At 39.8% G+C, this 12221-nt stretch overlaps 1 protein-coding gene across 6 annotated transcripts in view; it reads left to right on the forward strand.

The window, feature by feature from the left end:
* The first annotated feature begins 394 nt into the window (after nucleotides 1–394).
* The window catches only part of Epha7 (EPH receptor A7), a 167569-nt gene continuing 155742 nt past the window's right edge, over nucleotides 395–12221 (forward strand). For 4 of the 6 annotated variants that reach the window (XM_042679553.1, XM_042679554.1, XM_042679555.1 and 1 more), the window contains exons 1-3: nucleotides 442–751; nucleotides 5264–5328; nucleotides 8578–9247. In XM_042679553.1, the coding sequence (XP_042535487.1) occupies nucleotides 655–751; nucleotides 5264–5328; nucleotides 8578–9247 (832 nt within the window). In that variant the 5' untranslated portion in view covers nucleotides 442–654. Of the gene's footprint in view, nucleotides 752–5263; nucleotides 5329–8577; nucleotides 9248–12221 lie in introns of all 6 variants that reach the window. The other 2 variants (XM_042679557.1, XM_042679552.1) reach the window with 2 other exon arrangements.

Below are 12221 nucleotides of genomic sequence, written 5' to 3' on the forward strand. Positions count from 1 at the left end.
GGTTCCTCAAATACAGCTCTAAACAGGAGGGCAAGTTGGGAGCCTTGCTGTCGGATTTACTCAGCTTTTGGAAAGCCGCTGTGGCCAAGAGCAGGGCGCTCACAATCATCCTCCGCTAGCTATCCATCCTCCTCCTCCGCCGCCGCCGCCGCCGCCGAGCATCCTGTGCGAGCCTGGAGCTCAGAACCAGGAGGGAATCCTGGACCCGCAACCTGACTCCGCTCTGCTCTGATTGGCCGGTCACTCGGACCCCGCCCCCGAGGTGGAGGCGTCTGTCTCACCGGATCCCGCCCCTCGGCCCTGGGAATCGCGGCTTGGCAGGCCGGCTGCGCCTGCCAGTCAGTGAGAGTGGCGGAGGCTCTGGGTTCGGAGCCCCGCCCCCTCCCCCCTAATTGATATTATTGGAGTGTGGAGCAAGCGGCCGGTCTGCAGTCGGAGACTTGCAGGCAGCAAACACGGTGCGAACGAACAGGAGGGGGGAAAAAAATAACATAAAATAATAAGGGCTAAACGTGGAGCAGCCGGCCTGGGACCGAGAAGGGGAATCGATGCTAGGAGCGCAATCCTAATACTAATAATAACCCACTTCGGAGAAAACAGCCTTTCCAAAGCTACGCGTCAACTGCGACCTAAAATAAAACCTGCTCATGCACCATGGTTTTTCAAACTCGGTACCCTTCATGGATTATTTTATGCTACATCTGGCTGCTCCGCTTTGCACACACGGGGGAGGCGCAGGCTGCGAAAGAAGGTAAGGCGATGGGAACGCAAAGTTTGTTCTGACTTATTTATTTAGCTGTCTACCTGCACGAGCCGGCTCGTCCGCCGCGCTGCCGGCCGCGCCTCCGGCGCCAGTCGACCCTCCCCCGCCGGCTCCCCGCCCCCTCGCCGCTCGGGCAGCCGGCTCGCTCCGGGCGGACCAGCGGGCGGCCAGCCAGGGTTTCTCCGAGCCTTGTGCAGCCCGGCGCCCCGGTCCGTCCATCGAGGGGAGCGGGGTTTCAAGCAGGAGCAGACCGGAGGGCAGGAGCGGCACGGGAGGGCGGGGAGGCAGGGCTGAAGGAGACGGCGGGTGAGCTCATGCCCTAAGACGGACCCCAGGCGGGTCCCACAGCCTCCCGCTCCAGCTCTCCCGGTTCCTTCTCTCCCCTCTCCCCTCCGGAAGGGAAGGAGTCCGCGACCAGAGTTGGGCTGGAAACTGGGGGAGTTGCAGCCTCGATCGTCCCTTCCGATCACCCCGCGGGTGAGCGGCCAGTGCTCTCAGAGCCTTCCCGAAAGCTGCCGCGACTTGCGTGAGCTCGGAAGACTCGGGTTACTAATGAAGTGCTCAATGCGTCGGGGAGGCGGCGGGGGCCTGCGGTGGGCGCTCGGCCGGCGGCGCGGAACAATAACGCCTCCGAGGCGAAGCGGAGCGTGCAGCGCGCGCGCCCCGCGCCCAGTGCCCCGCGCCCCGCGCCCGTCGGGCGGAGATGTCTCCATTCAGCGCGCTCTACCGGGCGCAGCAACCAGCGGGTGCTCAGCGGGATCCGACCCGCCGGGGACACAGGGGTGGGCTGCAGTTATGCAATTGGTAATGAGATGCCGCCTGGGTGATTAGAAGTCTCCAATCGTTTGCCCCTCGGTCCGGCAGTCCAGGATTCTGAGTCAGACCGTGCGGACACTGAGGGTGTTAGTCCTGGTAGAAGGGGGCAGGATTTATTTGCCGGCTGGGTACGCCGGGGTATGGTGTATTTTCCCTTCTCCTTTGAACCATTGACAAAAGGTAAAATACCTTTCGGTGCCTGTAGTTGGAGCTGGGGAAAAAAAAAAAACAAAAGCAACAAACCCTGTCAATGGAAGCGTCTCGCTTCTGAAGCAGTGTCACCATGCCCGAACCCCATAGGTACGGTTGATGATCCGACATTTTAAAAGCAGCATGCCAACAATTCCTTGTTTCCCGAGGTGTCGAGGAGGAGCCATCATCTCTTCGATTTAGGTCACGATGGTAATGAAGTCCGGGTTACTCCTCGGTCCTCCCTTAATCTATTCCCGAAAACTTGGTGGTTGCGGGTTGGTTTTCTTTATTCCTCTTACCCACTCCTGTTCCTTCCCTCAACATCTCCCCCCCACCCCGTTTCCCCCAGCCCGGGGCTCATGCCAAGCTTTCAAACAGCCTGACCTTCTGACCCCCAGTTTCCACATCTACACACTCAGCTGAGGATGAACTCATTCAGATAAAACTGTGCGTTTGGGTTGATGCATACGCGTTTGCTGATAAGCCATGGTCTGCTAGAAACGCAGACCCATAAACACTATTGTATATATATGTGTATATATGTATATATATCAAAACCCCACATTTCCACTCTCTGGACATTAGTGATCAGAAACAGCCATATCACTTTGCCCCGAAGGCTACGGCATAGCGGGATCTAAAGAAAAGTTTTCGCAGCCGCCGCCGCGGCGGAGCCCGGAGCGCGAGCACTCTCGCAGACTGGAACAGGAGTTTGAGCTATAAATAACTGCATCACTAGGGGGAGAGAGGTTCCTGCAGCCAGCCTGTCTCGCTTGCTCTCTTTTGCTCTTCTGGGTGCTTACGTGGAGAGGATTTTGATTCTAGGAGCCTGGATCCTTTAAATGCACAAGTGAGATGTTTAAAAGGCAGGTGGAGGGACTTGCTCTGCGGCGGGCGGGAGGCGAAGGCGCCCGAGTTCCGGTGGCGACGCTTCCGCACCGCGCTCGGGGAGCACCGAACCAGAGCTGGCGCGTGGGGGACTCGGCCCCCCGGGCGGTTGGGAGCATGGCCCGGGGCGTCCACAGGACCGGGGCTAAGTGCCAAGAAGCGCCCCCAAGCCGATACTCAGCGTCTACTGTGGTGGGAGGGTGGCGAGAGGAAGACAAGGGACCCGGTGCTTTTACAAACCCTTCGCTCCCCGCCACGTCCTCTCTGGGAGGTCGGTTCCCGCTACTGAGAGCGCTGGTCTAAGTCCATCTGCTACTCAGTGGCTAATTGCAGCAGCTGCTTTTCCTTTCCATAAATGCAGCCGCCGCCGCCGATCCCTCATGAGAAGTCGCTTCCCGAAAGCCCCTGTCTTGCTCTCGGCTCCTTCTAGAGCAAGGGCGCCACTGGCTCCCCAGAGTGCCCAGGTCTGGCGGAAGCGTAATGGATGCTTGGCGCGGCGGGCGCGCCCGTCTGCCCTGCACCGCCCCGCCCCGCCCCGCCAGCAGCCCCGCCCCGACCCAGGGATCCTGGCCATAGGGCCCTGATTGCCTGGGTCAGGGCGCACCCCGCTGCCTCTCGCCCGGCTCCACACCTCCCCGCCCTGCTCCCGAGCTGCGAGACTGGGTGGAAGGGGCGCGGGGGAAGGATAGCACCGCGCTCAGAGCAGGAAGGGGTTGTCCAGGGAGCGGACCGTGGGCAGAGAGAAGCTGATCACTTTCGAGCTGTGTCTGATTAAATGCTCGCCGGCTGGTTTGGCCTGTCTCGATTTGTTAGTTTCCTCTCCTAACTTGCCAGTAGTAACTATATCACTTGCCCTGCTTTGATCTGACTCCCACCACCAGATAGCTGAGCAGCCGCTGAAGGACAATCGCAGTGTTTACTGTACTCAGAGAAAGTCACCTGGTTTTAATATCCTACTCCTGTATTGTCCAGCACAAAACACCAAGAACAACCACAAAAATAGGAAGCAGAAAGCAGGGAGAAAAATCTCAAAAGGAGAGTAACTGGAACCCACATTGTTGCTACATGCTTCATTCCTCACGTTGAAAGTAAAAATAAAATGTGCTTTTAAAGTTTATCTTATTTAAATTAAATAGTTCAATGATTTTTTGATATTCTAAGTTTAAATGCGAACGTGAATCTTACAAATCATGAGTGTTTGCCATTGAAAGGGAATCAAAGGCTTCTAATGAATTCAAGCTTTCTTTTTCCCTGACATAATCTCTGCCAATCTTAAGTGTAAAACACTACAACAGATGCACAGAAACGGATTTCTCTCTATTTTCGGTTACCAGAAATACCTGATTCTTGTCAAGGAGTTGGACACATAATCAAATGTTCTTTTGTTTTCAGTGCATACAGAATTACCTCCTGGTGATTCGGAATTGTTCTGAATTAAAGAATTCATATAAGCACGTATAAATCAATTAAATATAAACTAATGTTTTTGGTGGGACCGATATTAAGCATGTTTGCATATGTAAAGTATATTCATTATCATTTCTGGGCAAATTGAGGCAGTTGTCAAAATGCTTAGAGTCAGGAACATGTGCTAAACACACACACACACACACACGCACACACACGTACACACACACACACACACACACACACAAACTTCCATGAGTCTGAAGCCAGAGTAAATGCTTTAGGAGAATAGTTGTCTTAAAAAGCAATAAGACCTATCAAAGTATAATGTCTTAAAGATACATGATATCCTAATACATTGTCTTATTAGTTGTTGGTGGAATATTAATTAAACTTACATGAACATTCAATTATTTTCATATTTATACTCTGTCATGGCATAAAGGTAAAACACAATTGTTTTTAGAAGTTGATTTAGTTTGAAGGATTCTGAGCTAATACATTGAAATGTGTGTTTATTAATGACCCCCAAATGTTGTCAACTACAACCCCCCAAAAAATTTAAGCAGAAAAAAAATTTCAAAAAATAGGAACTGGAACGATTTAGCTGGTATTAGATATTACTTTGTAGCTATATTCTGTAGGTTATTTGTTTTCCTCATGATAACTTATTTTTAACATTTATGTATTTACTCTGGCTTATAAGAGAAAACGAAAATTTTCTTTTTTTAAACAAACAACCTTTCTAAAGATGGTGGTAAATACTGTTAGTAAAATAGTTTAAATTGGTGACTGAAAAGTAATGTGGGAATTTTGTTTTATTATGTTCATACTGTTATACTTAACAGTTTTAGAGACCTCAGTGATTTATAAAACTTCAGTAGATAATCCCTGTATAAATGACTATATCACATTACTATTTTCCTTCCACTTTCACGCTCCTAGTGCATGGTGAATTGATTTTAATATTTTTAATAAAGCCAAATATAATATTGATATTTTAATCTATTTCCCCTCTTAAAGTAGAATATACTTGTATAACTTGATAATTCATTGTACTGTTTCTTTATATAAATAATTATGCATATGTCTTAATTCATAAAGTGGTAATTATATAAATATTTGGTTCATCTTAGTATGTTTACAGATGTATTTCATTTTTTTCTTATAACATTTGGAATAAACTTTGTCTTACAGTACTACTACTGGATTCTAAAGCACAACAGACAGAGTTGGAATGGATTTCCTCTCCACCCAATGGGGTAAGTAGTTCTTCTCAAAAAATATGACTATTTATTTTTAAAGCAAGAAACAGTTCTTTTTTCCCTCACCCTCCAGAGGATTTATTCACATGAATACATTTAAACTTTTAATTTCCAATATGCTGTTCAATATTTTAAGACATTGAGTTCTCTGGGTACAGAAGGTATACTTAGAACTTTGAGAAATGGAAAAAAAAAGTCTGTATAGCCACAGTAATACAGTGGAGTTCTCATTGTGAGAGGAGTCATACCTCTGTGTTCAGGCTTTAAATGCTAACTAATTACAGGGAACATTCCTTTCACAAACTCACTTAAACCACTTTAGTTGCTTTATGCTTCTGTGGTATAATCGCCAGGTATGATGTGTGAAATTCTTTAAAACAGTATGTAATCTGTTTTCCTCTTTTAAAATAGTTTTACCACCATTCAAAAGACAGTCTACAAGGAAACTGAAATGTAAGGTACTGACACTGTGGCATAAGATTGGTTGTCAAGCATTATTTAGATTATCTAAATTTATTTCAGGTATCATCTGCTGTTATTAATCAAAAGTGATGGCAGATTATGTTAAGCTTCTAGTAAAAATCTGCTCTCATAAATGCAAAATTTGTCCAATCAGCATATAAGAAGCCCCTAAAATATTGACTATTATTTTTCATATATTCAGGAAGATATATTACTTACTTAGTTTAGTTTCTATATTTTCTTTATGATTGTAAAATAAAGTACATTATCTGACTCTTCTTAAGGACTTAGGTTTTTAGTTAATTTTACCTTTGGTAAATGAGCAAAAAAGCATGAATTATGGAGATATACAAATTTTAACAGATTTTGCAAAAAGAATGAAGATCTGTAAGGAACATACCATAAAAGCAATATATCATGACCTAAAAATCAATATGCAGATATGAAATGAGAACAGATTAAATCTGCTTAAATCTGAGGGTTTTTCATTCAATTAATTTCTGAGCAGTTGCTTCATACTATATCATGTTTTGCTCACAAGAAATTATGAAAAAGTGACAAATAATTTAGAGATTAAGAGTGTGCTGAGTCTGAGTTATATATGTAAAGCATTTTTGAAAGTATTTTCTATAAGTAAAATAATAGACATTACAGAAAGACATTCATGATAAAAAATGAAACACCTTCTTTGCCAATGACAGATGTGGTCCATTTTCTATCATCCATCAATTAAAACAAATAGAGACAAAGGATGGTTTTATTTCACCGGAGAAGTAAACTGATATATGATTGTAGTATTTCATCCATGTAATCCACAAAATGATAAATTATGGCTGTCAGTGTTACCTTGGCCTCAAATGGGCATTTTATCAGTCCAGAAAATCATGATCTAGCTAGCGGTAAACCCTACATATCTATAGGAATCAAGAGATCTTATTAGAAAATGAGAAACACCATTTCCATATGTAATGCATGTGCTTAACTAGAAAAAGATTATTACAAAGACATACAAATATTTTTATAAGCATGCAATAAAATGTATTAAAGTTAAGACATTTTTCCCAATAGTGGCATTTGTGCAACTGTTTGAAGTGTTAAAAAGTGAAATAAAACAAGAATAAACACATATATTTACACTAATTTTTACTCATATTACAGTTTTCTTGGAAATTTTATTTCAGTAATGAAAAACATAAATAGAAGTTAATGTTATTAGGTTCATAGGTAGTTTGATTTGTCACACTTAGAAATAATTACCCTTAAAGTTAAAATAAAGGACTTTTTGAGAGATTCCTTCACAAGTAACCCTTGATTTTTTTCATACTGATGAATTGCCAAAAAGGCATATTTGACTCTATAGATTTGGGGATTTTTTTTGGTAAATGTCATTATTAATTTTTTTCTTTCAATAATTTCTAATTAAGAGTCCAAACATATCTATCCACATAAGTGAATTTGTGTTTGTTGGACTGATTGCATGTCAAACAGACTATAAGAAGCTCACTGAAACAAATAGAAAATATGTGTACTGTTAAATAGTCACAAGCAAAATTGATGCTAAACAAATCAGAACATGAATACTGGTTATTTGAAGAGCCTTGTTGATACTAGGTTGTCATCATAATTAAATAGTAGTAAATGCTAGGAAACTCTCATGCAAAAAATTTCTGGATTGTTGTGTACTGCTAATTTGTCAGTTTTGTGAATTTCTAAGGACCCGTTTTAATAGTAGATATCACTATTTTACAGAGTATTTAAGTCATACTTAGATCCTTTAAAAATAAAATTCATTTCCAAATAGTATTTTATTTTCCCATTCACATATCTTTGAATTAATAGTTCCAATATTACCTGCTATATGACCTTGAACTCGAATAGATATTTCTGGCATTTCTTATTAGAGAAATGAATATGTTGATAACAGTTTTACTCTTAAATATCAGAAATATAAGGTGGAAGGTTTTGTAATATCAAGGAAACATAAGTTGCTGTTGTTTTAAGTCTATCATGTAAAGTGAAAGTGTTCATTGTGAGTGGTAGATAGTATACATGGTTCAATAATCATTGCAATTATTGCTAAATTCACTTTTTCTTTTTAATGAGAATATACAACAGCTTGTACTATATATTGTATCAGAATATGAGTGAATGCTTTTAAAATACAATATTTATCTTGCTATTTACCATGTGTATTTGGTTTTCTAATATCTATTAAGTGTTACTTCTTTATATCTCAATTTGAAAACTATTTCATGATGCCCACATTATAGATATGAACATGTTAGTGAATGCTTTCACAATTCATTACTCTTGGCATTATTTTCATATGCATGTTTTTGGATAATCTAAGTATAACATGGAATTAAAATGTCAACTGAGCTATCAGGAATTTTGCCTTGCATATGTGTGTATATGCCATTTAAAAATTTAAATCATAGTGATCTTTAGTCTATAGAAATTTTAATCTCATAAGAGAATATAGCATAAGCAAACATGCAAAGAAAGGCTAATATACTGGCAAACAGTGAGCAAAATGAAATATTTATTGCATTTTCAAACGATGCAAGCAATATAAATGATATTTGGATAAAAATGAAATGAACTGGAAATCAACCCTACCTTTTTTGGTTTACTGTGTGTGCTGGGATAGAAATCAACAGACCCTCCAAAGTTCCACATTTGTGATATGGCAAAGATTTTTGGTACACTTTGTAAAGCATGGAGTTTTTCATTGTTCTTATTATTTTTTGCTGAATGACTGATGAACTTTTAAATTTTTTCCAGTGGGAAGAAATTAGTGGTTTGGATGAAAACTATACTCCGATAAGAACATACCAGGTGTGCCAGGTCATGGAGCCCAACCAAAACAACTGGCTGCGGACTAACTGGATTTCCAAGGGCAACGCACAAAGGATTTTTGTAGAATTGAAATTCACCCTGAGGGATTGTAACAGTCTTCCTGGAGTACTGGGAACTTGCAAGGAAACCTTTAATTTGTACTACTATGAAACAGACTACGACACCGGCAGGAATATAAGAGAAAACCTCTATGTAAAAATAGACACCATTGCTGCAGATGAAAGTTTTACTCAAGGTGACCTTGGTGAACGAAAGATGAAGCTTAACACTGAGGTGAGAGAGATTGGACCTTTGTCTAAAAAAGGATTCTATCTTGCCTTTCAGGATGTAGGGGCATGCATAGCTTTGGTTTCTGTCAAAGTGTACTACAAGAAGTGCTGGTCCATTATTGAGAACTTAGCTATCTTTCCAGATACAGTGACTGGTTCAGAATTCTCCTCTTTAGTTGAGGTTCGAGGCACCTGTGTCAGCAGTGCTGAGGAAGAGGCAGAAAATTCGCCCAGGATGCACTGCAGTGCGGAAGGAGAGTGGTTAGTGCCCATTGGAAAATGTATCTGCAAAGCAGGCTACCAGCAGAAAGGGGACACTTGTGAACGTAAGTAAGACTCTACTTTGCCTTGTTTTCTATTTCAATAGCAGATATTTTAAGCATTCCCTATTTAAGCAAGTGTATCCACTTTGTACTTCCTGCTCAGTTTATTGGATCTAAATGATTGCCTACAATGGTATTTTCACTATGGTATACAGATAACTATTGATGATAATGTTACCTGTTTAAGAAAATTTATTTTGTTTGCTAATATGGGAAGTGATAGTTTCACACTGGGCTACATGGCTTAGAAGAGGAAACTAGTCAGATAGACTTTAGCCCCCCCAACTGAAGAAAAATTAATTTGTTGAGGTATCATTTGACCTCAAATTGTCTGGTTCTTTGATTAACATCAAATAGAAGGCTGAGGTACTGCTAAGAAGAGGTCCTCTGACAGGCAAGGCATAAACAGATTCAATATAAAATTTTAGAATTATCATATATATATATATAAAGTTTCATTTAATAAATCTCTGAGTTTCATCTCCAGTGGTGTACTTCTTTGTGGGCCAAGTAATAATATGACTGACCTTTTGATAAGTCATGTTATAGTGTACTGGATTTTTGTGGAAAGGGGTCAAAGTGAACTTTTAATCATCACAGTACACTAATCATCTAGTTATATTTGGTTTGAAACAACAACAGCATACGACTTAGGAATATATTATCTTTGATTTGTTTTTCTGTTATACAATATTTACACACTCACATAAGTGGCCATATATTCCAATTTAAAACACCATTATGTCGACCTTCAAATTTGATACTTTCCATTTGTAGGTCCTGAAAAGTATCATATAATAAAGTTACAATACTTCACTTTTAACAACTTTTGTGTATTTGGGTTTATTTTATTCAGCTAAGACAGCTGTGTGATTTTAATATTTATAATTTCTTGTGAGATTAGATGGAACTAGATCTAATAATTATTATTATAACTAAATTTGCTGAATAGCTTAGTTTATGCAACAAGATAGATAAAATTATCATGTCTGTTTTACAGAGTAGAAATACTGAAACAAATTGCTTTCTGGCTGTTACTTTAATAATATTCTTCGTAACCTAGATTCAAATTTTAGAGATTCTAACTCCAAAATCTGGGCTTTTATCAATGGTATTTCTCTAAGTTCTATCACCAAGTGAAAAGGCTAGTAATACTGTTTTTCATTGATGAACTCAAATGTTTCAAACATAGTATGGGTTCCTCATATCTTACATATGAATCACATTGTTTCCTCATAAAAATTCTCATTCTAGTTGAACACTAAAAGGAGTAATAATTATTCATATTTATATTTGTGATGTTGAATTTATTCACATGACAGTGGTTCTTTAAAGTTTTGCTGTAAATTCAGTCCTGATGTTGTAATTTACCCACTGAACTGTAAAAAACCAGTTTGCAAAATGAGTGTCAACATATACGATTAGTAATTATCAGAATATTTACTAGATGCTGACATTTTGTTTGATATATAGGGTTAAATATAATAAAATATTAACATTTATTTCAAATGTTTAATTTTACTCCTTTTAATGTAATTATGAGAAACTTCAAGATTTGAGGCTTCATTTATATTTCTATTAGTTATACTATGTTAACTTTTTAAATGATGTAACTAAGCAAATATATGTATTTTTGTCTCCTGTTCAATGACTAAAATACCTCATTTGGGTGGTCCCTAAGCATATGCAGTACTTATGGCCCAGTACTGGATTATCATCTACATCATAGCTAATACTGTAAGGTGAACTCTGAACCACATAAATGGAGATGCTGGAGGTTAAAGTCCCAGAGGCTCTTGTAGAAGACTCCTTTTATACGACCTGAGGTGTTGGGCCTGCTTCCCAATCTCCTTTTTTTTTCCCCATTCCTCTTTGGTAGCCCTCCTAACAGAATAGAAAATCTTTCAGTCTCCTTATATATGGAAGTAAAAACATGCAGAAAATTTACACAAAGAAAATTTATAACTGCTAGCAGGCTAGTAGGTAGAATGCTGCTCTATTGTATAGGACTATATCCAGAGAACTTATCCACTAGATGAAAGGAAAGTGTTCTTTCTTACCGATTGTAAGATATCAACAGTTACTTGAATGTGATGGTGGGTCAACATTGTTCTTTAAAAACATAGAAACACTATGACATTTTAGCTTATAAAACAGCTGGTTTCAATTCTATGCAGATTTCTGTTGATGTGAAAGTAGAGTTCAAGTTTTACACAATTAAAAATAGGAAATACAAGGAATAAGAAATAAATCAGAAATACAAATATGAAAGTTTACCATTAAATTTGGGAAAGGAATAGGAAATTACATTGTATGTACTATCTTTTAGGGTTTGAAATAACAGTGGTTATTTCCACTTGGTGTAATTTTACTTAACTGTTTCTGAATTTATTTTTTAGGGAAAAGCAAACAGAAAATGTTTGAGTCTATGTATATAAGTAGTATTTTAAAAAGGCTTTTCATGTAGTAACAGATATACTTACTGTGAAGCAAAGTCTCGAATTTTTTTCAAATGAGCAAACATCTTGCTAAACGTGGTATCATTAAAGTTAGTTGTTTTGGTTTTAAGAATTGAAGCTATGTTTGAGTTCTAAAATTATTGTCTTTTGCATACTACATTAAGGTACCTAGAAATAAAGTGAAATGACTCTAGTATCATTTCCATTAATAATGCTTTGGGTATGTGGAAGTAGGTATTAACAATGAGGAGATTTCATTAAGGGAATGTGATCCAAGGAGGAAAGATGATTTTGTAAAAGTCAAGTAAATTGCTTATGGCATAACTTTCTCAATTTTTATCCTTGGTAAGGTTGGCAATGAATGAAATAAGTTACACTTGACTCTGAGACTATGCCCCTTTGTGAACCACTTCTCTCCCTGGCGTAGTTCCAATGTGTTGCTGCAGGAGTACTTGCTTCTGGATTCAGTCCAGGCCTGCCTTTATAATATTCCTCCTGCTTCCTTTCAATGATCCTAT

The sequence above is a fragment of the Dipodomys spectabilis genome, unplaced genomic scaffold (assembly GCF_019054845.1).
Source record: "Dipodomys spectabilis isolate Male_0828 unplaced genomic scaffold, ASM1905484v1 ptg000053l, whole genome shotgun sequence".
Taxonomy (NCBI): domain Eukaryota; kingdom Metazoa; phylum Chordata; class Mammalia; order Rodentia; family Heteromyidae; genus Dipodomys; species Dipodomys spectabilis.